Source organism: Pseudophryne corroboree, chromosome 2 (assembly GCF_028390025.1).
Source record: "Pseudophryne corroboree isolate aPseCor3 chromosome 2, aPseCor3.hap2, whole genome shotgun sequence".
Classification (NCBI taxonomy): Eukaryota; Metazoa; Chordata; class Amphibia; order Anura; family Myobatrachidae; genus Pseudophryne; species Pseudophryne corroboree.
In genome coordinates this window covers 994,315,026-994,343,000 of record NC_086445.1, presented here as the reverse complement: position 1 = coordinate 994,343,000, position 27,975 = coordinate 994,315,026, and the positions used below count along the sequence as shown (strand labels likewise).

The 27,975-nt window shown below is 51.1% G+C and overlaps 1 protein-coding gene across 3 annotated transcripts in view; it reads right to left on the bottom strand.

Annotated features, from left to right (window-relative positions):
- The window catches only part of LOC135050205 (interleukin-10 receptor subunit beta-like), an 82,067-nt gene extending 61,554 nt beyond the window's left edge, over positions 1 to 20,513 (bottom strand). The window contains exon 1 of one of the 3 annotated variants that reach the window (XM_063956460.1): positions 20,436 to 20,513. Coding sequence is in view for 1 of the 3 variants with exons in the window: in XM_063956458.1 (XP_063812528.1) it covers positions 16,145 to 16,190 (46 nt within the window). In the remaining 2 variants the exon portion in view is untranslated. Of the gene's footprint in view, positions 1 to 16,144; positions 16,335 to 20,431 lie in introns of those variants that run through there. The other 2 variants (XM_063956459.1, XM_063956458.1) reach the window with 2 other exon arrangements.
- Between the last annotated feature and the right edge of the window lie 7,462 nt (positions 20,514 to 27,975).

The following is a 27,975-nucleotide window of genomic DNA, read 5'->3' as shown; positions in this document are numbered from 1 at the left end:
CCACAGGTGGAGCTAATTAACTATTACCTCTCAGGCAGAGAACTCAGGAAAACTGACAAGCTGTTTAACTCCGTGAGTGAAAAGACACAGGATCCAGGACAGATGGCAGGGGTAAGTCACCAAATATAAAACCTACAGTCAGGATTGTGACAGTATCCCCCTCTTCAAGGGTGGACTCCAGACACCCATCTTGAATCTTAGAGGAACTTGAGAAATTCATACAGAAGAATTTAGGACCTTCGTTGATGCAGATTCCAAAGGTTTAGGACTAAATTCTTTAACTACAGCGTTACTGAAAGTCTGTAAGTCATGGAACACAGGATCATTACTCTCAAAGAGCATGTTGGCCCACTCCAAAGCTCTTCCTCTGAATGCCAGGAACAGATATCGAGTAATGTTGGAAAGAGTTACTGCACCTGAAGGATCAGACTCCATCCGAGAGAGAAATTGTTCAACCAGAGCGGCATATTGCAATAAATCTCCATCAAAGTAAATAGGTGGAAAACCATCAGACGAAAGCTTAGAGGATGAAACTGAAGAAAGCTTTGGCTGGACGAGTAGGACTGGATTGGATCCGAGGATACTTGAATTGGCTGGAGCCAAAGGAGACGGACCAGGCTGGTCCTGGAGTATTGCTGGACCGGCTGGAACCGGGACGGACTGACCAGGCGGAGCCTGGAGTATTGATGGACCGGCTGGAACCGGAACGGACTGGCCAAGCTTGGCCTGGAGTATTGCTGGACCGGCTGGAACCGGGACGGACTGACCAGGCGGAGCCTGGAGTATTGATGGACCGGCTGGAACCGGGACGGACTGACCAGGCGGAGCCTGGAGTATTGCTGGACCGGCTGGAACCGGGACGGACTGACCAGGCTGGGCCTGGAGTATTGCTGGACCGGCTGGAACCGGGACGGACTGACCAGGCTGGGCCTGGAGTATTGCTGGACCGGCTGGAACCGGGACGGACTGACCAGGCAGGGCCTGGAGTATTGCTGGACCGGCTGGAACCGGGACGGGCTGAGCCCTTTCTTCACAGGGCTGGGCTGAGGCAAGAGCCCCCACTTCACGGGGCTGGGCTGAGGCAAGAGCCCCCACTCCACGGGGCTGGGCTGAGGCAAGAGCCCCCTCTTCACGGGGCTGGGCTGAGGCAAGAGCCCCCTCTTCACGGGGCTGGGCTGAGGCAAAAGCCCCCTCTTCACGGGGCTGGGCTGAGGCAAAAGCCCCCTCTTCACGGGGCTGGGCAGCACTCTGTAGACTCTCTGGCTGGGCAGCACTCTGTAGACTCTCTGGCTGGGCAGCACTCTGTAGACTCTCTGGCTGGGCAGCACTCTGTAGACTCTCTGGCTGGGCAGCACTCTGTAGAATCTCTGGCTGGGCAGCACTCTGTAGAATCTCTGGCTGGGCAGCACTCTGTAGAATCTCTGGCTGGGCAGCACTCTGTAGAATCTCTGGCTGGGCAGCACCCTGTAGACTCTCTGGGGCTGGGCGCTCTGAACCCCTCACTGGGGCTGGACGCTCTGAAGACGCCCCTCCTGGGGCTGGACGCTCTGAAGACGCCCCTCCTGGGGCTGTGGACACGGACTCCTCTGTGACTGTAAATGGCTTGAACATTCTTCTCTGGACACCCAACTTGGGATAAGGTCTTTTAACCACCGGACCCCAGTCATAAATTTGAGTCTCTCTCAGAAGAGTAGCCTTCTTGATACCCCCGTCAGCAGCAGATGGATCGGATACTGTGGATGACTTGTAGACATGAGCACTATGATACTGAGATTTGTCACTATTACCTGGCTTGCGAAGAATACAGTCTTTAACAAAATGACCAGAATTTCCACAGTAAAGACAGAGATGTAGCTCCTTACGCCGCTGACGTTCAGCTTCAGAGAGCTTGGGCCGTGGATAGCTCTGATGAAAAACTTTCCCTTGCGCAGAGGAAGAGACTCTATTAACTGAATGGGACAAAACAGGATCAACAACGTTGGTAGTATTCCTGAGGAGATCAGGCATCACAGAGAGAATACTAGGCAAAAGTTCTTGTAACTGTAGTAACATCTGGTAGAAAATCTGCAGTTGGTCAGGAGTCTTAGAGCAGAAGGTCATAGAATCTCTGGAGGACGAATTCCGCTGCAGACACTGTGCCAATCGATGCTGAGTCGACTCCAGACCTCCCAAGCGTCCTGCAATATTGCTTAGGAGGTCATGCGTCAGACAAACACTTTCGGCCGGGTCCATGTGGCCAGTTCCTACTGTCATGACTGAGGTTTTTGTGAACCCGGTGTAGTGAAGTCTGTGCGGGCGACTGGAGGATTATGTGAATACTACCACTGACCTGGTTTGGAAATGTTGTGGACTCGAGTATTCTTCCGATGACTGGGAAGAGGAACCGCGGCAGAGATGGCCGAATCTAGGCTCTCCTCATACAGGATTAGGTCGGCAGACAGGAAGCACGTGGGGGCGCTGAAGGTCTCCTGAAAGACAGAACTGGAAAGGCGCTGATGAATCAGTGAAGAATACCAGGTTCAACTGTGCTAAAGGGCACGGGATGCTTGGAGACACTGAGGTGCTTGGAGACACTGAGGTGCTTGAGGACACTGAGGTGCTTGAGGACACTGAGGTGCTTGAGGACACTGAGGTGCTTGAGGACACTGAGGTGCTTGGGGACACTGAGGTGCTTGGGGACACTGAGGTGCGTAGAGGCACTGGGATGCGTGGAGGCACGGAGGTACTAAGGCACGGAGGTGCTGAGGCACGGAAGTACTGAGGCACGGAGGTGCTGGAAGCACGAAGGTACTGAGGCACGGAGGTGCTGGAAGCACGGAGGTACTGAGGCACGGAGGTGCTGGAAGCACGGAGGTACTGAGGCACGGAGGTGCTGGAAGCACGGAGGTACTGAGGCACGGAGGTGCTGGAAGCACGGAGGTACTGAGGCACGGAGGTGCTGGAAGCACGGAGGTACTGAGGCACGGAGGTGCTGGAAGCACGGAGGTACTGAGGCACGGAGGTGCTGGAAGAACGGAGGTACTGAGGCACGGAGATGCTGAGGCACGGAGGTACTGAGGCACGGAGGTGCTGGAAGCATGGAGGTACTGAGGCACGGAGGTACTGAGGCACGGAGATGATGAGGCACTGAGGTACTGAGTCACGGAGGTGCTGGAAGCACGGAGGTACTGAGGCACGGAGGTGCTGGAAGCATGGAGGTACTGAGGCACGAGGTACTGAGGCACGGAGGTACTGAGTCACGGAGGTCCCAACTACAACAGTAGTAAAACTGAAACACGACTTCTGTGGTTTTCAGTGGAGAACACGGAATTCAGTACTGTGCCTTTAAGACGAAACATTGCAGCTGTGCCTTTACATTGAGACTCAGGGAAAATGATGAAATCAAATGGCAACACACAAGTAAACCATACGGGAACAAGGGAACAGAGTTTCCACAGGAACTTAGGTACAAAGGTTACCTTAAGGGAGCTCAGCATAAGACTCACACAAGGCTGTATGTGACATGAGGAACTGGCCCAGATTCCAACTCAGCCTCCTGATTTATACTTCCTGGTCCCTGATGATTGGTGGGCAGGATTAGGTGATGTAGAGAGTCTCAGGCTGGCAGAGGATTGGACAACTCTGGGTCAGGTGAAGTCACTGTCATGTGACTACTCTAGAGGAGGCTGTGAAGTGCAGCGAGGCCTAGCAGGCCGAGAGAACACTGAAGCCTGAACTTCAGATTACTGAATTCAGCCTCACACAGGAGATCACCACAGGTGGAGCTAATTAACTATTACCTCTCAGGCAGAGAACTCAGGAAAACTGACAAGCTGTTTAACTCCGTGAGTGAAAAGACACAGGATCCAGGACAGATGGCAGGGGTAAGTCACCAAATATAAAACCTACAGTCAGGATTGTGACAGTATCCCCCTCTTCAAGGGTGGACTCCGGACACCCATCTTGAATCTTAGAGGAACTTGAGAAATTCATACAGAAGAATTTAGGACCTTCGTTGATGCAGATTCCAAAGGTTTAGGACTAAATTCTTTAACTACAGCGTTACTGAAAGTCTGTAAGTCATGGAACACAGGATCATTACTCTCAAAGAGCATGTTGGCCCACTCCAAAGCTCTTCCTCTGAATGCCAGGAACAGATATCGAGTAATGTTGGAAAGAGTTACTGCACCTGAAGGATCAGACTCCATCCGAGAGAGAAATTGTTCAACCAGAGCGGCATATTGCAATAAATCTCCATCAAAGTAAATAGGTGGAAAACCATCAGACGAAAGCTTAGAGGATGAAACTGAAGAAAGCTTTGGCTGGACGAGTAGGACTGGATTGGATCCGAGGATACTTGAATTGGCTGGAGCCAAAGGAGACGGACCAGGCTGGTCCTGGAGTATTGCTGGACCGGCTGGAACCGGGACGGACTGACCAGGCGGAGCCTGGAGTATTGATGGACCGGCTGGAACCGGAACGGACTGGCCAAGCTTGGCCTGGAGTATTGCTGGACCGGCTGGAACCGGGACGGACTGACCAGGCGGAGCCTGGAGTATTGATGGACCGGCTGGAACCGGGACGGACTGACCAGGCTGGGCCTGGAGTATTGCTGGACCGGCTGGAACCGGGACGGACTGACCAGGCTGGGCCTGGAGTATTGCTGGACCGGCTGGAACCGGGACGGACTGACCAGGCAGGGCCTGGAGTATTGCTGGACCGGCTGGAACCGGGACGGGCTGAGCCCTTTCTTCACAGGGCTGGGCTGAGGCAAGAGCCCCCACTTCACGGGGCTGGGCTGAGGCAAGAGCCCCCACTCCACGGGGCTGGGCTGAGGCAAGAGCCCCCTCTTCACGGGGCTGGGCTGAGGCAAGAGCCCCCTCTTCACGGGGCTGGGCTGAGGCAAGAGCCCCCTCTTCACGGGGCTGGGCTGAGGCAAAAGCCCCCTCTTCACGGGGCTGGGCAGCACTCTGTAGACTCTCTGGCTGGGCAGCACTCTGTAGACTCTCTGGCTGGGCAGCACTCTGTAGACTCTCTGGCTGGGCAGCACTCTGTAGACTCTCTGGCTGGGCAGCACTCTGTAGAATCTCTGGCTGGGCAGCACTCTGTAGAATCTCTGGCTGGGCAGCACTCTGTAGAATCTCTGGCTGGGCAGCACTCTGTAGAATCTCTGGCTGGGCAGCACCCTGTAGACTCTCTGGGGCTGGGCGCTCTGAACCCCTCACTGGGGCTGGACGCTCTGAAGACGCCCCTCCTGGGGCTGGACGCTCTGAAGACGCCCCTCCTGGGGCTGTGGACACGGACTCCTCTGTGACTGTAAATGGCTTGAACATTCTTCTCTGGACACCCAACTTGGGATAAGGTCTTTTAACCACCGGACCCCAGTCATAAATTTGAGTCTCTCTCAGAAGAGTAGCCTTCTTGATACCCCCGTCAGCAGCAGATGGATCGGATACTGTGGATGACTTGTAGACATGAGCACTATGATACTGAGATTTGTCACTATTACCTGGCTTGCGAAGAATACAGTCTTTAACAAAATGACCAGAATTTCCACAGTAAAGACAGAGATGTAGCTCCTTACGCCGCTGACGTTCAGCTTCAGAGAGCTTGGGCCGTGGATAGCTCTGATGAAAAACTTTCCCTTGCGCAGAGGAAGAGACTCTATTAACTGAATGGGACAAAACAGGATCAACAACGTTGGTAGTATTCCTGAGGAGATCAGGCATCACAGAGAGAATACTAGGCAAAAGTTCTTGTAACTGTAGTAACATTTGGTAGAAAATCTGCAGTTGGTCAGGAGTCTTAGAGCAGAAGGTCATAGAATCTCTGGAGGACGAATTCCGCTGCAGACACTGTGCCAATCGATGCTGAGTCGACTCCAGACCTCCCAAGCGTCCTGCAATATTGCTTAGGAGGTCATGCGTCAGACAAACACTTTCGGCCGGGTCCATGTGGCCAGTTCCTACTGTCATGACTGAGGTTTTTGTGAACCCGGTGTAGTGAAGTCTGTGCGGGCGACTGGAGGATTATGTGAATACTACCACTGACCTGGTTTGGAAATGTTGTGGACTCGAGTATTCTTCCGATGACTGGGAAGAGGAACCGCGGCAGAGACGGCCGAATCTAGGCTCTCCTCATACAGGATTAGGTCGGCAGACAGGAAGCACATGGGGGCGCTGAAGGTCTCCTGAAAGACAGAACTGGAAAGGCGCTGATGAATCAGTGAAGAATACCAGGTTCAACTGTGCTAAAGGGCACGGGATGCTTGGAGACACTGAGGTGCTTGGAGACACTGAGGTGCTTGAGGACACTGAGGTGCTTGAGGACACTGAGGTGCTTGAGGACACTGAGGTGCTTGGGGACACTGAGGTGCTTGGGGACACTGAGGTGCTTGGGGACACTGAGGTGCTTGGGGACACTGAGGTGCGTAGAGGCACTGGGATGCGTGGAGGCACGGAGGTACTAAGGCACGGAGGTGCTGAGGCACGGAGGTACTGAGGCACGGAGGTGCTGGAAGCACGGAGGTACTGAGGCACGGAGGTGCTGGAAGCACGGAGGTACTGAGGCACGGAGGTGCTGGAAGCACGGAGGTACTGAGGCACGGAGGTGCTGGAAGCACGGAGGTACTGAGGCACGGAGGTGCTGGAAGCACGGAGGTACTGAGGCACGGAGGTGCTGGAAGAACGGAGGTACTGAGGCACGGAGATGCTGAGACACGGAGGTGCTGGAAGCATGGAGGTACTGAGGCACGGAGATGATGAGGCACTGAGGTACTGAGTCACGGAGGTGCTGGAAGCACGGAGGTACTGAGGCACGGAGGTGCTGGAAGCATGGAGGTACTGAGGCACGAGGTACTGAGGCACGGAGGTACTGAGTCACGGAGGTCCCAACTACAACAGTAGTAAAACTGAAACACGACTTCTGTGGTTTTCAGTGGAGAACACGGAATTCAGTACTGTGCCTTTAAGACGAAACATTGCAGCTGTGCCTTTACATTGAGACTCAGGGAAAATGATGAAATCAAATGGCAACACACAAGTAAACCATACGGGAACAAGGGAACAGAGTTTCCACAGGAACTTAGGTACAAAGGTTACCTTAAGGGAGCTCAGCATAAGACTCACACAAGGCTGTATGTGACATGAGGAACTGGCCCAGATTCCAACTCAGCCTCCTGATTTATACTTCCTGGTCCCTGATGATTGGTGGGCAGGATTAGGTGATGTAGAGAGTCTCAGGCTGGCAGAGGATTGGACAACTCTGGGTCAGGTGACGTCACTGTCATGTGACTACTCTAGAGGAGGCTGTGAAGTGCAGCGAGGCCTAGCAGGCCGAGAGAACACTGAAGCCTGAACTTCAGATTACTGAATTCAGCCTCACACAGGAGATCACCACAGGTGGAGCTAATTAACTATTACCTCTCAGGCAGAGAACTCAGGAAAACTGACAAGCTGTTTAACTCCGTGAGTGAAAAGACACAGGATCCAGGACAGATGGCAGGGGTAAGTCACCAAATATAAAACCTACAGTCAGGATTGTGACAGGGCCACTGGTGGCTCTGCAGTCCCCCTGGAGCAATCAGACCTGTTTATGGAGTCGGTGCGCGCAGAGGTAGGGACCAGCAGTGACGTCCTGGGACGGGGGGGAAGCAGAGGCTGGACCGTATTATAATGTGGTGGGGGAGTGCCACTGAGGACTTATGGCAGTAGCCGCTCACTAATCCCTTGATGGTATTGTGGCTCCCCGTTGTTCCGCTGCGGACCCACAGCCCCCTCCGTGCGCCCCTGAATCCCAGTGTCGGCAGAGGGCCCCCTCCAAGATGGCCACCGGGCCTCACTAAGCCCCACCAATCCCCGGCGGCCCCAGCCAAGCCAGGTACCCATAGCAGTGAGCACCGGCAGGAGAAGCCCCTCCAGCTGGCCTTGCGATGGATAGAGCTCCAGAGGGCAGGGGAGAGGTGTGTGCTTCCTCCCCGCGGCTCCGGAACTGTGCGTCGGCCCGGGGGTAAATCTAGGCTCCCGTCCAGCCGCCGTCAGTAGGCCTCCCATCCCCGCTGCAGAGGGGAGCGGGAGGATAGCGGGCCCAGGCGGCCGGCCGCGCGGCTCTCTGCGTCCCAGGCTACCAGGAGGACGGAAGAGGCAGGGGAGGGAGGTCGCGTCTGACGGCACGGCGGCCTCCGCAGCTCCGGGGGGCAGCGGGCGCGGCGGCTAGCAGGGAAGCTCCGATCACGGAGCGGACTCACCCACTCAGCGGGGCACGACTCTCCGTCCACCGGGGGGACCTCGGAGGGTCCAAACAGGGCGGCAGTATGCCGAGGAGGAACAGTCCACGGCAGGGCTCTTCCTTCCAGCGGCCAGTCCGGGCAGCCTCTCAATTCCAGGCCCCGGCTTCACCTTGGGGGGAAGGCCGCAATCCGCAGGAGCACTTCAAAGTGCTCCCCGACTCCGCGGGTCCCCCCAAACAGCAGCAGCAGGATAGATGTCTCGAACCCTTGTTCTTATGAGCTTGAGAACTTTCGGTATTAGTGGAAGTGGAGGGAAGACATACACCGAACGAAACACCCACTGGGTTACTAGTGCATCCACTGCTATTGCTTGAGGGTCTCTCGACCTGGAACAATATCTCTGAAGCTTCTTGTTGAGACGAGATGCCATCATGTCTACTTGAGGTATTCCCCAAAGACTTGTCACCTCTGCGAACACTTTTTGGTGGAGGCCCCACTCTCCTGGATGGAGATCGTGTCTGCTGAGGAAGTCTGCTTCCCAGTTGTCCACTCCCAGAATGAAAATTGCAGACAGAGCTCTAACATGTCTTTCTGCCCAGAGGAGGATCTTTGTCACCTCTGCCATTGCGGCTCTGCTTTTCATTCCGCCCTGACGGTTTATGTACGCGACTGCTGTTACATTGTCTGACTGGATCAGCACGGGTTGATCTTGATGAAGATGCCCCGCTTGTAGAAGGCCGTTGTAAATGGCTCTCAATTCCAGAACGTTTATGTGAAGACAGGTTTCCTGACTTGACCATTTTCCTTGGAAACTTTTTCCCTGTGTGACCGCTCCCCAGCCTCGGAGACTTGCATCCGTGGTTACCAGGACCCAGTCCTGAATCCCGAACCTGCATCCCTCTAGTAGGTGAGAACTGTGTAGCCACCACAGGAGCGAAATCCTGGCTTTGGAGGACAGGACTATCTTCTGGTGCATGTGTAGGTGGGATCCGGACCACTTGTCAACAGGTCCTACTGGAATACTCTGGCATGGAAATGGCCAAACTGTATGGCCTCGTAGGCCGCTACCATCTTCCCCAACAACCGAATGCATTGATGGATCGACACTCTTGTTGATTTCAAAATTTGTTTGACCATTCTCTGGATTTCCAGAGCCTTTTCCACTGAAAGAAATACCCTCTGTACTTCTGTGTCCAATATCATCCCCAGAAAGGACAATCTTGTCATCGGTTCCAACTGCAACTTTGGAAAATTCATGATCCAACCGTGTTGTTGGAGTACTGACAGGGAGAGTGCAATGTTCTGCACCAACCATTCCCTGGATCTCGCTTTTATCAGGAGATCGTCCAGGTAAGGAATTATATTGACTCCTTTTTGTCGAAGGAGGACCATCACCTCTGCCATCACCTTGGTGAATACTCTCAGTGCCGTGGAGAGTCCGAACGGCAACGTCTGGAACTGGTAATGGCAATCCTGTATTGCGAATCTCAGATAAGCTTGGTGAGGAGGATAAATGGGAACATGTAAGTAAGCATCTTTTATGTCTACTGACACCATGACGTCCCTTTCCTCCAGACTGGAAATCACTGCTCTCAGAGATTCCATCTTGAACTTGAACCTTCTCAGGTAGAGATTCAGATTTTTCAGGTTTAAGTTTGGTCTGACCAAGCCGTCCGGCTTCGGAACTACGAAGAGGCTTGAATAAAAACCTTCTCCTTGCTGTGACAAGGGCACCAGGACAATGACTTGATCCTGACATAATTTTTGAATTGCAGCCTTTACTACTTCTCTGGAAGAGAAGCTGGTAAGGTGGATTTGAAAAATCGGCATGGGGGACGTCTTTAAACTCCAGCTTGTATCCATGGGACACTATTTGCAAAACCCATGGGTCCAGGCCAGATCTGACTGAAAAGTTTCAGACGTGCCCCAACCCGAGCGGACTCCAGCAAGGGAGCCCCAGCGTCATGCTGCAGATTTGGCAGAAGCAGGGGTGGACTTCTGCTCCTGCGATCCGGGAGACGCTGCAGACTTTTTTCCTCGTCCTCTCCCCCTACTTGCAAAGAAGGGGAAACCTTTGGCCTTTTTGTATTTGTTGAGCCGAAAGGACTGCATCTGAGAGTGGTGTGTCTTTTTCGCCGGTGCAGGAGCATAAGGCAAAAATGTCGACTTACTGTCGGTAGCCGCAGAGACCAACGCATTCAGCCCATCTCCAAACAAGGCCTCACCTTTATACAGGAGCGCCTCCATATTTCTTTTGGAATCTGCATCAGCATTCCACTGGCGAATCCACAACGACCTCCGAGCCGAGACTGCCATGGTAGCGGCATTCGAACCTAAAAGCACAATATCCTTCATGGCTTCTAGCATGTATGCAGCAGCGTCTTTGATATGACCTAACGTTAAGAGTATCTCATCTCTATCTATCGTGTAAATTTCAGATGACAAGTTATCTGACCATTTTTCGATAGCCCTACTCACCCACGCGCAAGCAATGGTGGGCCTGAGCAATGTACCATTGGCCACATAAATAGATTTTAACGTAGTCTCCAACTTGCGGTCTGCCGTCCCAGGTGCAGGGAGAATCACCTATTTTGTTAATCGTGACAGGGCACTGTCTAAAACTGGGGGAGACTCCCACCTTTCCGCCGGGAAAGGATTAGCAACCTGAATCCTTTTGGGAATCTGAAATTTCTTTTCAGGGTTTGCCCAAATTCCCTCAAAGAGAGTATTTAGCTCGTGAGATGGAGGGAAAGTTACATTAATTTTCTTTTCTTTATAATAATAAGCCTTCTCCTGAGGTACAGGAGGGGCTTCCGTAACTTCCAAAACCTCCCTTATAGCAACAATCATGTATTGAATGCTTTTTGCCAATTTAGGATCTATTCCACTGGAATCACTAGTGTCGACACAGGAATCAGAGTCCGTGTCGGTATCAGTTTGTACAATTTGAGCAAAAGGTCTCTTATGTGACCCAGAGGGGTCGCCTGCGGATGAAAAGGCAGAACTATTAAAAATCACATCTTCCACTGATTTTCTCCAGCTCTCTGCATGAGACTCAGACTTATCCAATCTCTTACTGATATGATTCACACTATCACGTAATTCTTTCACCCACTCAGGCTCGTGGTGTGCCGGCAGCGCCACCACATTACAACTCTGTGTCCCTAAAATGGCTTCCTCCGGGAAAGAGCTCCCTGCCTCAGACATGTCACACGTGCAAAACCACACCACAGACACTCCGGGACTTATAGGGGACAGACCCACAGTAAAATCTGTCAGAAGGACACAGATAGGATTTGCCAGTTCACAACCCAGCGCCAGTAATAAAATGTCTGTGAACACAAAATGCCCACAGACCTGCAGCACTTTTATAATGATATTTTCACACGATATATAGCACCAAATTTCACTGTGCCCCCCGTTTTGCACCCTGATACTTGGTTCAGCAGTGAAGGAGGACCAGCGTTCTTCTCTGCAGCCTGGAGGGAGAGAAAATGGCGCTGAGTAGTGTGCTGGCTGACTGAGGAGGATGCCCCACCCCTGTAATGGCGCGATTCTCCTCAGATTTTTTGATACTGATACTTATACTTGCGGGGGTAGGACTGTGCCTCAGCATCTTATGCCCCTTATTTTTGCCAGTTTAGTAGGTTTCATGCTGCCCAGCCCCCCCCCCCCCCCCCCGCCCTGCAGTGCCTGTGTGTGTGTGTGGGTAGCATGGCGCGCAGCATTCCCGCCCGCTGCACGGTACCTTTTAGCCGCCACAATGACTGAAGATCCTTCTTCTTACACTCACCTGTCTTCTGACTTCTGGCTCTGTAAGGGGGGTGACGGCAGGCTGTGAGAGTGAGCACATAGCCGCAGCTAGCGTTCAGTACCCTTTAGGAGCTAATGGTGTCCTGTCAGACAGAAGCAGAGCCATGAAACTATTCAGGAAGTTGGTTCCAACTTCTGCCCCCTAAGTCCCACGAAGGAGGGAGACTGTTGCCAGCAGTCCTCCCTGAAAATAAAAAACCTAATATAAAGTCTTTCAGAGAAACTCAGTAGAGCTCCCCTGGAGTGCATCCAGTCTGCCTGGGCACATTTCTAAAACGGAGGTCTGGAGGAGGGGCATAGAGGGAGGAGCCAGTTCACACCCTTGAAAAGTCTTAAAAAGTGCCCATGGCTCCTGCGGAACCGTCTATACCCCATGGTACTGAAGTGGACCCCAGCATCCTCTAGGACGTATGAGAAATAAACTTTAAAGCAGAGAGCTTATTTAACAGAGCCCAATGCAAAGGACATTGTATAGACCATAGCTGCCTACCTTTGGGGTTCCCCTCCGTCGGGGGGGTGGGGTGGGGGGGTGGGGGAACTGTCAGTCACTAGGCATCATCAACCCCCGTGTTATTAAGCACCCCCCCCTCTCCCACGTGGACCCAAAAGTCCCCATAAAATCTCCTCATCCTGCCGGAACCACCATGCCCAAAGAAGTTGTACTGAACTCACTGATTAAGTATAAAGAGCCTGATTCTCATCTGGGACTAAAACAAAAATACAGCAAGTAAGCCACTGAGGGGAGTGTGGGGCACGGCCGTACGACTGCCCAACAGGGACTGTCTCGGTTTCCCGGCGGGCCAATCTGACCCGGGTTGTACTGAAGTACAAAGGGCTTAATTCTCATTTGGGAGTAAAGCAAAAAAAAGAGCAAGTAACTGTTCAAATACATGAACATTTATTATTTTACATGCAGGATAAATGCTGGCTGCTTTTGCATGCAGCCTACAATACTTGGCACCTTTATGTTCACACTGCAATTTAGATTTGATTGTGTACTCACCCAAATCTAACGCACAATGGGGGTAATTCCAAGTTGATCGCAGCAGGATTTTTGATAGCAACTGGGCAAAACCATGTGCACTGCAGGGGAGGCAGATATAACATGTGCAGAAAGAGTTAGATTTGGGTGGGTGATATTGTTTCTGTGCAGGGTAAATACTGGCTGCTTTATTTTTACACTGCAAATTAGATTGCAGATTGAACACACCACACCCAAATTTAACTCTCTCTGCAAATGTTATATCTGCCCCCCCTGCAGTGCACATGGTTTTGGCCAGTTGCTATCAAAAATTCTGCTGCGATCAACTTGGAATTACCCCCAATATGTTGTTTCCGGACAAATTAGAGCGACATATCATCCGGCTCATACAGGGCCTAATTCAGATGTGATCGCTAGGGTGCGTTTTTTGCATCCCTGCGATCAGGTAGTCACCGCCTACAGGGAGAGGGGGTAGTCGCTGTGCAGGGGTGCGATCGCATGTGCAGAGAGCTGAACAAACAAACATTTGTGCAGTCTCTGCACAGCTCAGGACTTGCTCTTCCAGTGCGATGATCCGGCCCGGAGCTGACGTCATGAACCCTCCCTTCCAATGGCTGGACACGCCTGCGTTTTTCCGGACACTCCCTGGAAACGGTCAGGTGACACCCACATATGGCCTCTTCATGTCAATCTTCTTGCGATCGCCGGTGCGATCGATTTCTTCGTTCTCGTTGCTGTCCGGCGATCCCAGTCACCGGGGGGCAACGCGCCTGAAGAATTGCGGTGCATACGCATGTGCAGTTCTGACCTGATCGCAGTGCTGCAAAAAAAGCTAGCGTGCGATCAGTTCTGAATGACCCCCACAGTGTGTACGCCTGATTGCATAATACCGCTGGTCACACACGATTTCTTCTGGACGGCCATGCTGACGGGCCAACCAGAAGATATAGTGTACTATGGCCCTCATTCAGACCTGGACGCAGCCGCGCGGTCGCTCGCAGTGACTGCATCCAGGTGTTCTGTGCACGCGCCCCGGCCGTTGTGCGTGTGCACGATCTTACACACTGCGGCTGAATGCAGCATGGTATGGACATCACGCCATCGTACCACTACATTGTGCTGTATGTACACAGTATGTACACACAGTGCAATATGTCGGTCCGTTGGCCAGCGGATCATCTGGGAACACATTGCTCTAATCTGGGAACACATAGGTTGTCATTCCGAGTTGTTCGCTCGATAGCTGTTTTTAGCAGCCGTGCAAACGCTATGCCGCCTCCCACTGGAAGTGTATTTTAGCTTAGCAGAAGTGCGAACGAAAGGATCGCAGAGCGGCGGCAATGTTTTTTGTGCAGTTTCAGAGTAGTTTCAGATCTACTCAGCGCTTGCGATCACTTCAGACTGTTCAGTTCCTGTTTTGACGTCACGAACACTCCCTGCGTTCACCCAGCCACGCCTGCGTTTTTCCGGGAACTCCTGCGTTTTTCAGCACACCCAGAAACGCCCACTTTATGTCAATCACTCTGCGGCCAGCAGTGCGACTCAAAAGCTTTGCTAGACATTGTGTGAAACTACATTGTTCATTGTAATAGTACATCGCGCGTGCGCATTGCGCCGCATGCGCAGAAGTGCCGTTTTTTTTTGCCTCATCGCTGCACAGCGAACGAAAGCAGCTAGCGATCAACTCGGAATGACCACCATTGTACCTAATTCTCTCTGCACATTTTAAATCTGCCCCACCTGCAGGGCAACATGGTTTTGCCCAGGTGCACAGGTACTTGCTCTTTTTTGCTTTGCTCCCATCTAGGGGTGGACATCGGCAGAGCCGTAACATGGCACAAATGCCTCCTGCTCTGCCCCCCGCCTCCTCAGTGCGCAGTCGCACAGATAAGGTAGGGCTGGCAACACTGGTAAGTGCAGCGCTGACTGGGGCATCCTGAGAACACTGCAATCAGCTGCACAGTCCGCAGGGTGCCCATCAGGAGCGTCCACAGGATGCCCTGGTGGCGCTGCAACATCGATCCTGGCACCTGGGTGGCATTTCAGGCATCCTGCTAGCCAGAAAGGCCATGAGTCGCCCAGAGAGCCCCTGCGCTCTGTACGACGGTAACGGTCACACATCTAGTTACAGCCCTGGACATACTGTAGGACGCCCATCATCGGATGGCGTGATGGGCTTCCAACATCAAATGTTGCGATACCATGAGCAGTTGTCCTAACAATACCCCTGCAGCGTGGCCAGCCGGAGTGGGCGGAGTCAGACTGTTACTGGAAGAGGCAGAGCAGGACAGAACAACACCTCCCCCTGACTGAGTGACACGCCTGCATTATTACGGCCACTCCACATAACCGCCTCCCAATAGTCCCTGGCTCTCACTCACTTTGCGATTAAATTCTCACTGCGAGCGACTTCGCTAAGGTACCCTGACGTTTGCACAGTGCGATCATGCTCAGACGGATGATAATTGCTCAGCCGTGTAAGTATCAACATTGAGCACTGAATCAGACCCTGTGTGCAATAATAGTACATATATAATTAAAAATAGTACACATCGGAACACTATCAAATCATTGCCATTCGATGGTGGCAAGCATTGGAAAGCTGCCATCGCACGGTAAAAACACTACCATCAGAATGTAAACATCGATGGTGTGAAACCAATCTACTCTCAAACCAAAGTCATAACCATGTTAACAAGCCTGTAATCCTCCTGGCCAATACTAATTTTCATCTTAAGGGAGTCTATGTACTAAGCTTTGGAGAGTGATAAAGTGGAGAGAGATAAAGAACCAACCAACCAGCTCCCTACTGCCATTTTTCAAACACAGGCTGTAACATGGCAGCTAGGAGCTGATTGGCTGGTACTTTATCCATACCTCCCAACATGACCCTCTCCAGGAGGGACACAATGCTCTGCTTCTGGACTTTTCCCTTTCTCTGTGATTGCCGGCACCTGTGGTGAGCTAGTTAATGGATAAGAAAGATGTTTCAGCACAGGTGATGGCAATCACAAATTAAGAGGGAAGTGCAGGAGCAGAGCATTGTGTCCCTCCTGGAGAGGGTCATGTTGGGAGGTATGCTTTATCTCTCTCCACCTTAACGTCTGCTGGTAGCAGTTACAATGCTAAATAACACAACTCACCTGATACCCAGACACAGACAAAAGCAATCAGTCCATAGCGATACATGATGGGGTATGTGTGTGCTCTGTACTCGTCACACTCAGCCACCACGCTGTCACTTCCTCATTTTCAGATGTGGGGAATATACAGAGTTACAGGAAAATACAACAATGGGTGGAGACTGCTGACAACACTCCCGTCTCACGCAACCTCCTGCACTCTCCTGCTGGCTGATCTGCACACCTTATGCAGTCTCTGTTAGGGAACTGGTGTCTGTTTACACTACCTTTATGTCTGTTTTATCTGTGTTTCAATAGAACTAAAAGTAGTACGAGAGTCACCCATTATGCAGTTATGTGTTCATTATTATTATTTTGATGTCAAAACAAATAATTATCTAAGTTCTTCTATCAACGCGACATTACACTGATGAGCAGAATGATACTCCGTAAGGGTGGGCACACACTGGGACGACGGGCATTGGTTCTGACCATACCCTCCAACATGACCCGCCCCACTAGGTACAAAATGCTCTGTTTCTGGACTTCCCTCTTAATTTATTATTGCCATCACCTGCGAAGAAACAGCTTTCTTATCATTTAACTAGTTCAACACAGGTGATGGAAATCATAAATTAAGAGAGAAGTCCAGAAACAGAGCATTTTGTACCTAGTGGGGCGGGTCATGTTGGAGGGTCTGTTCTGACATCAGAACGAATGGCCGCCAGCGGGGATTGCCCGTACACACTGCAGTGACATTAATGAAGGACGTAGTGATCATGTTCCGTCCTTCATCAGCATAAACAAGGACGCTAGCGATATCGCTAAGTTTGATGTGCAGCACCATAGGTGCAGGGAGTGCAGCTGCTATGGGGCCCAGAGCTGATAGGGGCCACCTTCCCTGTCACAGCTACATGTGCTATATACAGGGTGTAGCTACCATAGGTGCAGGCAGTGCAGCTGCTATGGGGCCCAGCAGAGCCAGCCCTAACCAATATGATGCCCTAGGCAAGATTTTGGCTGGTGCCCCCTAGCACCACCGCTGGTTCCTCCTCTGACCTTGCACCTCTTTCCCAGCACCATCACTCCTCACCCATAGCAGTATTTATTTTGGTGTTTGTACCCACTATATTTTAAATAGGAACAGTTTGCACATTTGGCGCACAGCCCAAAAGGGGTGTGTTTTTGCTGGCAAGGGGCATGGCATACAATAGTAACCCCAATTCCAATTACGCCACACAGTAATGCAACTTTATTCACATTTGATCATGCGATAGTGTCCATAATTCATATTACATCCCACAGTAGTATCACTTTACCTTATAAACATTACTCCTCAAAGTAGAGCCCCTTATTCACATTACATCACACTGAATTGCTCCTTATTCACATTACACCACACCCTATTGCTCTTTATTCATATTAGATAACACAGTAGTGCCCTTTCTATACGCAACGCCACATAGTAAAGCACCTTATACACATAATGCCACACATTAGTAATGCATTTATACACATAATTCCACACAGTAATGCCCCTTACACATTATTAATGTCCTTATAAACATAATGCGCCTTACACATTATGACAACCTTTATTAATGCCCTTTTACACATAATGTCCCTTACATATATACCACACATTATTAATGCCCTTATACACATAATGACACACATAGTGCCCCCTACACATTTGCTGCATATTATTAGTGCCCCTATACACATAATGACATTGCGGGGCATACGCATGCGCAGAAATGCCATTTTTTTTACCTAATCGCTGCGCTGCGAGAATCGGCAGCGAGCGAGCAACTCGGAATGACCCCCAATATATCTAGTTACAGCCTGGACCCGCTTCTACTGTGGTATAAAATTAACTGGAGGGGGCTGCTGGAGGAGATAGACACGCATTGTGTGAGCTCCTGTGCTTTGGGGCTCCAAATCTCCTACTAATACCCTCTCTGTGCTCTATTTCTGCTACCAGCGGCTCCCCTGTCCCTCCTGTTCCCCCAGCAGTGTCCCTGTTTAAGTCGCGGAGTCGGGGAGTTGTACTTTGTGCTCCCGCGGATTGCGGCCTACAGGACCCCTTCAAGCCGGGGCCTAGATTTTCGCCCCGTCCCGGCGACGGCACCGTGAGCCTCCGGATCTGACCGCGGATTTCCTCCTGACCCCCGGCACCCGCGCGGCCGCTGGCCGCGGCTAGCAGCGACCACCATCCGTCCGCTGCCTACCTGTGCCGCCCGAGGACGCCGGAGCCCTTGCAGAGCGGACGGGATCGCGGGACGCCCGGCGGCCATCTTGAGGTGACATCGTTGCTCTCTCTCTCCCCGCTGCATACTGCCGCCCACACTCCTGCACTAAGACAGGGGGCTGGTTCCCGGGCTGTGTTCTCTGCTAGAGCTGGTGAATCTGGTGTCACCCACATAGTGCTGCCTGCCATAGGGAGTTCTCCAGCCGGCTGTGACTGCTGCTTACCCCTGCTGGGGCAACAATAACATTATCAGCTGCTGCAGCTGCCCCTATCCGGCCTGCCTGCCAACTGCTGCAGCCGCCCCTCGCCAGTTTGGCCACTGTGACTGCAGAGTCCCTCACACCCTCAGAGGCTGTACTGTGCCCGCAGATCCCCTGCTGCAACGTGCCACATACCTATATTCTGGCCTGACTGGGTACTGGTATTGTGCTATTGTGCTAAGATGCACAGGCCCCTAGCTATGTGTCTACCAGCCTGATGTTGCCCTAAGGCCACGTGGGGGGCTACCGCATGGCGACAACCCGCATATTTATATAGCACCAAGGCCATATGAAAGTATACTACCCGCGGTCCTCATACCACTACCGGAGACTGTATATTTGTTAATATCTCCCGGGGAGTCGAGGGGGAGGGGGGGGGGCTGGCGACAGCTATCTCTGTTCGCACCTCCCGAGTAGTGATGAAGGCACGGAGGACGGGAAGCGGTGACCACTCTTAATCTCTAACCTTCCCAGTGGATGCTCTCACCCCTGTTGCGGTGCGGCTTTATATTCTGATTTATCTGCACTCAAGCACTACAGTGCACCCGGCTGGGCCTCCCCGGCCATACCCTATGAACTGCCTATGATGTGATCTCAATATGTGATACACCCGGTCCTGTGGGTGACTCTCATGCTATAGGAGCTTTCCCGTCCCTGACCAGGTGTTGACTACCCATCTACCTCATCCCTCTCCGTCACTATGCCTAAAGGGGGGAAAAAATCCAATGCCCATAACTTGGTGGGCTACTTCAAGAACTCCACACCGTCCTCTACTCGGAAATCATCATCGCCTCCGCCTAAATCAGCAACATCCGACCGTGACTCGGACGATGACTCTTCCTCCACTCCTGCCACTAAAGCGGACGTCGCTCTTCTCCTGTCCGAGATGCGCAATATAAAAAAGTCTATCCGTGCGGAAGTGCAGGAAGCTATCTCTGGTCTGAAAACGAACGTGGACAACTTGGGAACCAGAGTTGATGCTGTTGAGAGGAAACACGAGGAGCTTATCGCTTTTCAACAAGAATCAGAACAGGAGATAGCTCAAATGCGTACAGATGTTTTGCTATTAGCGGATAAGCAATAGGATTTAGATAATAGAGGCCGTTGGAACAATCTTCGAATCCGCAACGTCCCCGAGACGGTAGAACAGACCCACCTCGCTGATTACCTGCTCCGCCTGTTCCGCTCACTCGCTGCCTCAGTTCCTGACGATATGCTACTCCTAGATAGGGCACACAGGGCCCTACGTCCTAAATCTCAAGATGCTAAAACGCCGAGGGATGTAATCCTACGTTTTAATTATTTTGCGGTCAAAGACCAAGTCTACGCCAAAGCTCGGATGTCTCCAACCATATCTTTCGAGGGCTCCGATCTCCTAGTCTTCCAGGACTTGTCACCGGTTACGTTGAATAGACGAAGAGAATTAAAGGACATAACTAAAACCCTGAGAGACAACAATGTTAGATACGGGGGCGTGGCCTGGCTGGCATCGGGGAAGGTCGGGTCTCTGCTGAGCTCCGGCTGGCAATCCATTAAAATACACCCCTAAACCAGATTTGGAGGCCCACCTGCAAGGGACTAGTCCCCTAAGCCCTACCACATCACCCTGCACCCGGAGGAAGAGGCTGCGGAATCGGGGGGGCCCTGCGTTGCCCCCTGCGGATTGCGGCCTACCTCCGCCCCAGAAGCCGGGGCCTCGATTTTGGAGCGGCGCCGGCGATCCGTGGGACCCGATGCGGCGACCCTGCGGACTCCCCCACCCACCTGAAAGGCACTCCCTGGCACCAGAGGACTCACCCACCGGGCGCTGACCCTCACGGGAGACCGGTGACCGGACGATCTGCGGGAGGTAGGGGCCGAAAAGTGTGTGGCTGGCGGCCGGCGGCCATCTTGCGGTTGGCGCCGCCCGGCCTTTGGACTTTACTTAGCCGATCCCCGACCTCTCCGGGCGCCTGCCCTTCCACCCCCGTCTCACACATCACTGCTGGCGAGATCTCTCCCCCCGCTGGCGGGGATCAACGACCGGGGGACCTCCGGTGGGCCTATATCTCGCTGATAAGCGGCGGCCATCTTGGGACTGGCACAGCACCCATCTCACTCCCTGACTGGGGCTGGCTGTAGCTAGGGCTCCCTCTTGTGGCGAATACTGGAATAGTCAGCTCACAGCCACTATACTTATATTTCTATAACCCTGCCTGTTCTCATATCTCCTGGAGTCATTATATTACACCTTAAAACAACGGGTGTGATGCTTTAACGGCCCTGCCGCCATCTGCTCTACCCGAAAGCTGCGGACTCATCGCTGTGGATGCCCGGCTCCCGCTGCCTCACCCTGAGCCTTTTGACATATACGACACGCTGCTGTGACGTTCAGGAGTATCACACTGTGACACCTCTAACACGTTGTTTCCGGCAAATCCGATCCGCTACGTCCTGATATGTCTGCTATCCTCATAGCAATGTAACTTTCCAATACCCTCCCGACGCTGATGTGACCTTCATTAAACTGCTCACTGCGCCCTACATGGCTTCTACTCTACGTATCTATTTCTAGCGACTTCATATGGAGAAATTCCTGGTGTCCACCCCAATGTCCTCGACTGGTCCTATTTCAAGCGCACGCGAGGACACATCCCACAGAAATTCCTCGGACTCCGACTGCTCCACCACCCGATCTCGATCCCAAAGAAAACGTACTAACGCTACAACTACTAAACCGCCTAAAATGAAGCCCACTGACATTGCTGCGGTTCTTGGACCTCTCTTAGACGAAAAACTGGCGGGCCTTAAAGAAGCTATTGATTCCACCTTGGCCCAGCTAACCCAACACAGTAGCCGTTTGGATGATGTCGAGCAGAGGGTCTCCACATTGGAGGATGATCTACAAGCCGCACAGTCTACTATAAAGACCCAGACCACGGAAATCAAAGGCCTCACGGAAAAACTCGACGACTTGAAAAATCGGAGCCGTCAGAACAACCTGAGGGTGGTGGGCATCCCGGAGTCGGTGAGGGGCCACGCGCTGCTGGACCTTCTATCCAACTGGCTACCCGACAAATTAGGTATGGACCTTCAGGGTTCACCTCTGGCCATTGAAAGGGCACACAGAATTGGCCCTGAACGCAGAGAATCCGCGGGACGCCCTAGACCTGTTATCCTACGGATTCTAAACTACGCGGATAAAGCCAGGCTCTTAGACCACTACCGAAAGTCAGAGAACATCCTCTATAAGGGAGAAAGACTGCTCATCTTCCAGGACTTCTCCACTCATGTCGCCAACAAGCGCAGAGAGTTCGCCCCGATTTGCAAGCGACTGTTTGAAGATAACATCAAGTTCTCACTGTTATACCCTGCTCGTCTTCGGGTCTTTGTCAATGGAAAACCATGCTTCTTTGACGATCCGATAGCGGCAAAGACCCATTTTGCACACCCTAACACTTGACTGTCCACCCTCACTTAAAGCTTGCATATCTATATAACCGCTTTAATCAATGGGTCACACAATGTTCGGGATATGATTTAGGCATGCTATTTGCGCATGCTGGAGGCTATGCCTCCCATTGTTCTATGTCTGTTAGTTTGATATTTTTATCTGTTTGTTTGTTTGCTCGTTCTGCCTGCTGGGATAATGTGTCTCGATCCTCAATAGGTTGGCCCCTCCTTGCTCATTGGGACGGGGGGGGCACCATTTCACCTATACGATTTTGATATTCTGCTTTCCATCTACGGGGGTAGGATAGCATAGCTACCCATGCTGACACTCAGACCTCAACTCCGGTGACAGCCCCACTTTTAGATTTTAATATAGTTTCGTGGAATGTAGAGGGTCTCAACAGCCCCATTAAACGCAAGAAGGTGACTGCACACCTCTCTCGCCTGTCCCCCCAAGTCGTGTTCCTACAAGAAACACACTGGGTGCATGATTCCCCTGTGTCACTAAAAGCCCCCTGGATTGGGGAATGTATATCTGCTCCTTACACCAATAAAACCAGAGGGGTTGCTATACTCTTTCATAGAAATCTTCAATTCTCCATCCTTAAAAAATATATCGACCCAGAGGGCAGATTTATCCTCCTAGATGTCTCCATCGACAATGTGATATATACCTTTTTGAATCTATATGCACCCACCGGATCTAACAATCTCTTCTTTGCAGACATCCTTCAGAGAGTTCTGTCCTGGGGCGGCCAAAGTTTAATTTTAGGGGGAGATTTCAACACGGTCGTTGATCCATCCATGGACAGGTCGGGGGTGAGTACCAAAAAACCCGGATCCTCTTCTACTCTGCTTTCCTCTCTTTGCTCTCAACTTACCTTACTAGACCCTTGGCGTACACACCATCCCCTTCAACGGGATTATTCTTTTTATTCACACCCGCACTCCACCCACTCTCGCATTGATTATCTATTTCTATCTAAACACCTTTTCTTTAAAGTCACCCACACCTCAATCAAGGACATCATTATTTCAGACCACGCTCCCATCACCCTGTCCCTACATTTATCTCTACCCCAGAACATTTCTAAATGTTGGAGATTCCCAGCATATCTCATACACTCAGAGGATTTCTTATTACATCTCAAACATTCCTGGCATAATTATACTACTGATAACTTGGATCAAATTTCTAACACTCCACTCTTCTGGGGGGCCTCTAAGGCAGTCCTTCGAGGTCATATTATTTCCTATGTTAATTCTAAGCGTAAGAAATTCAACACCAAATTGCAGGAACTTAGCGCGGCTCTCACACTCGCATATCGCACCTACAAACAATGCGACAATCCTACCCATAGAGAAACGTACCTCATGGCAAAACAAATCTATGATACCTTTCTCACCGAACAGGCCCGGATCAGCTATGATTACGGCAGAAACAGGTTCCATAGGTGGGGGAACAAGTCTGGCAGACTCTTGGCCAACTTGGTTAGGGGGCCCCGAAACAAAACATGGGTTAACTCGTTGCACAGCTCTGGAGGTGTTCTCTCTGATCCCACTGACATTTGCTCGGCCTTCATGAGGTTCTATAAATCTTTATATACTGCCGACACTGATAACGCAACTGATGGTCAACTATTCCTGGTTGAGGCGCAGTTACCAAAGCTGGAAGTGGAGGAAAGGGACTCGCTGGATGCTCCCATAACTGACGATGAGGTACGGGCCACTATTAAGTCCCTACCCAATGGAAAGAGCCCTGGCCCTGACGGCTTTAGTGCCGAATTTTATAAGATGCTGGATGCCGATATACTCCCTACATTAACACGATTATATAACCACATCCTAACAACAGGGGAGACTCCCCTTCGTTTTAACGAAGCCAAGCTTATAGTACTCGCAAAACCGGGTAAAGATCCTGCCCAAGTAGGGTCATACCGCCCCATTTCACTCCTCAATCAGGACTTTAAAATATTGACCAAAATCATAGCTAATAGGTTGCAAGCCTACCTACCCCGCCTTATCTCACCCGCGCAGATGGGGTTTGTCAAGGGTAGACAATCCACACGAGGAGTGCGAGCGGCCCTGACTGCGATATCTCACACCCGCTTCAATCAGGCCAAAAACAACATCATTGTGAATTTGGACGCAGAGAAGGCGTTTGATAAAATTGCCTGGCCTCACCTATCCCGAGTACTCGCCCACCAGGGATTCGGCGCAGCGTTTTGCAACTTGGTTCAGACCTTGTACAATAACCCAGTGGCACAGGTCTTAGTCAACAATGTGAAATCTCCACCCTTCACGTTGGAAAGAGGCACTAGACAAGGATGCCCCTTATCTCCCCTCCTTTTTGACCTAGCATTAGAACCTCTTATACGCCATATTTTGCTACACCAAAACTATAGGGGCATTGAGGTGGGTACACAGGAATTACGGGTGGTGGCATTTGCAGATGACCTCCTCCTCCTCTTTATGTCAGACCCTCACCGTACGATCCCACAGCTGATTGCTGTGATTGATCGTTTCTCCTCTTTTGCAGGGTTTTCCATTAATTACAGTAAGTCGGAGGCACTAGCCATATATGGACAGGCGAGATTAGGTTGGGGGACCACTTTTCCCTTTAAATGGGCGAATACACATATTACTTATCTAGGTGTTGCACTCCCTACTCACCCCTGCCACCTGTATAGGCTTAATATCACCCCGGTGCTCCATAAGATTAGAACCGAACTTGGTCTCTGGCAATCCCTCCCCCTTAACATGCTAGGGAGATGTAACCTATTTAAGATGGCCAGCTTCCCAAAACTCCTCTATGTTCTACAGATGACCCCCCTTCTATTATCCAAGTCGGATATATCTTCTCTGAATACCTCTATCTCCAGATACATCTGGGCTGGTAAACGTCCAAGGATTAGCATGAAAAAATTGTCCCAGACGGTACCTAGAGGAGGAATCAATTTACCTGATGTTAAACAATATAATCTTGCATGCCTCCTCCGCATTGCTATGGACTGGCTTGGAGACAATAATTACTACACAGACTCCAGCCTAGACTCTCAACTTTGCGCCCCCTTATCCCTCAGTTATCTTCTCCATGCCAAACCCTCCAAGTTGGCGCTACATATCACCACTAACTCATTACTACTCCCCATAATACAGGCGTGGCAAATGGCGAGGAAATCTCTCAATCTTCAACACCTATACTCACTCTCGATGCCCCTTATAGGCAACCTGGAGTTTCAGGAGGGAGAGGCTCTGCAACCCTTCATTGCCTGGCACTCTCTTGGTATCCGCAGTCTGCGCAACTTGCTTAATTCCTCTCGCGTCCCGCTGTCTTTCGCAGAGGCACGAGGAAAATATGGCCTGCCCCCTCACCACGAGTTTGCCTACTTCCAGGCAATACATTATCTTAAAAATGTACTTTCTAAATTGACGGGGAATGACTTTCTTAACACTCTAGATACATTACTCCAATCGACATGCTACTCTATATCAACCATCTATACACGTATCCGTCATGAACTCATTCCTCACACGGACCTTCCAGAGCTGTCCCAATGGTCCTCCCACATCTCAACGGTAACCCCTGAATCCCTCCTAAATCACTTTCAACTCACCCTAAAACTTATCCCTGCAAGCTCCTATCAAGAGATGGCCTATAAAATGCTCCATAGGGCATACATTTCACCCAAACGCCGATCTTTGATGGGCATCTCAGAAGACAGCAAATGCACTAAATGCTCAACGGAGGGGGCTGACCTCTTCCATTGCTTCTGGGACTGTGCTCTGGTGTCACAGTTTTGGCATGAGGTACATCATTATGGAACCACCTCCTTAGGCATATCCTTTAGTTGCACTGTTTCTTTGGCATTGTTTGGGTGTTTGACTGACCAGCCAGACATCCCCAGGTCTAACAAAAAATTACTTATGATACTATCTGCGGCTGGCAGGAAGGCTATCCTACAACAATGGATCCACAACATACCTCCTAATCTTTCGATGGTGACCTCTAGATTATTTTTTCTATTCACCATGGACTGGCTGGAGGCCTCTATCCATAAGGAGAGGCTCACCCCTGCCCTGTTCCAATGTTGGGACACATACATTCTGACACTACCCTTATACACTAAACAAGCCATTGACAAATGCTTTCAATCTACCTCATGGTACCTCCTCCACACTTTAGCCCAATCTAACCCCTTGAACATCTGATTTACCCTCTCTCCTTTCCTTTTTCCGAATCCCTCCTCCGCTCCGTTTTATTCTCAATCATCTACCGGGTTGACTAGAAATATGGACCCTCGATATGGGAAGATTGCTCTGTGGATGGATCGACGACTCGTGTCCCATAGCAGGCATTACATGTTAGTTTATTTTCTTATGTTTTAGATATTAGGTATATGTTGAGGGAATTCGAAATACTCTGTCCATATTGGCGGAGAACCGAGGTTTAAACCACCCCTTTTCATCTATAGTCTGCTCCGCTTGGAGAACTGAAACATATCCTCAATCCCCTGATATCCTTAGTTATACATGAGTTACCTTTCTTGGAAGGGTATAAAGGTTTTTATGTAGAGAAAAGTTTGAAAATACGTTTTGATCTCTACCAGGTTTTATATGAGACTGAATACTTTACAACTTCCTGTCTTATGCCTAGAGGCCTATATATAGTGCATATTATGTTGTACAATGCTAACTATATATTCCACTCGATGTCTCGAAATACTGTATATCTATTCTGTATGGTGTGAGATTATAATAAAAATAATTTGAAAAAAAAAAAAAAACAATGTTAGATACAGATGGGGCTTCCCCTTTGCCCTACAAGTCCGATCTGATGGTAAAGTCCTCTCTGCTAGATCCCCCGACGAGGCCCTTCAGCTACTCCGCCACTTGAACATCTCTGGCCCCCTGACTACCTCTCAATGCTCTCCCCCAGTTAACACCTCTCCTTCCCTCAAGGCCCCGTCCCCCGATTGGAACACTGTTGGTTCTGCCTCCCATACCTCTAAGGTTACATGACTCTACATCTGGTGCTGCCCTTGAACGGGCCTCATCCCCGCAATTGCTATCACGGGATCTCCGGATGTCTTTTGATGCTCCATCAGTGTCCACACATTCTGCAGAGACGTATGTCTAGTTAATGTTTGCTGTTTTTTGCTTTTTCGTGTTTGTGGGGGTCGGGCCTGTTTGGGTCCTGGGACCGGGGGCCTCCACGGTTGGCAGCGCGGTCCCCGGCCCCGGGTGACCCGACCGGATCACGCTCTCTTTTTTGTGTTCCTAAATAGCCTTAATGTTACTGTTTTGTTTTTTTTTTGTTTTTTTTTTGTTTCTCCCTCCCCTGCGATTATATGCCTATTCCTCTGTAATTCAGGTGGTGGGGGCCCACAGACCTCTATCTTCTCTAGGGTCGGGTGGTCGTCACACCATGTTTTCTCCCTGTTCTTTTAGGTTTGCTCTCCCTCCTTGCCTTGCCCCCCTCCCCCCCCTCTCCTCTCCTTTAGCTTCTTCAACCTACTAACTACAATTTGCACTCCGCATGGGTTTTGCCCACACATGGGACCCGGTCCTCACAACCCTCTCCTCTGAGCAGCTGGGTTCACCTATCCCCCATTCGGCCCTTACGGTCGATGTCGGACGAATTAGGCCCGTAGGCCTGTTCTTTCCCTGGGTCCGACCTGTGAGAATAGATTCTCTATGTTTGTTAATTGTAATCACTACCATAAACCTGTTTCTTCTCTGTTCTCTTTCCACCTATCTTCTTCCTTCTCAGGTCTTCTTCCCTTCTTTTCCCCCTCTCTCTCTTCGGGGGTCCCGCCGGTGCGCTTCAGTCTGAGTGGTGCTCCACTTTTATTCCATGGTTCTTAGAATAGTTTCCCTGAACACGAAAGGCCTGAACAGTCCACACA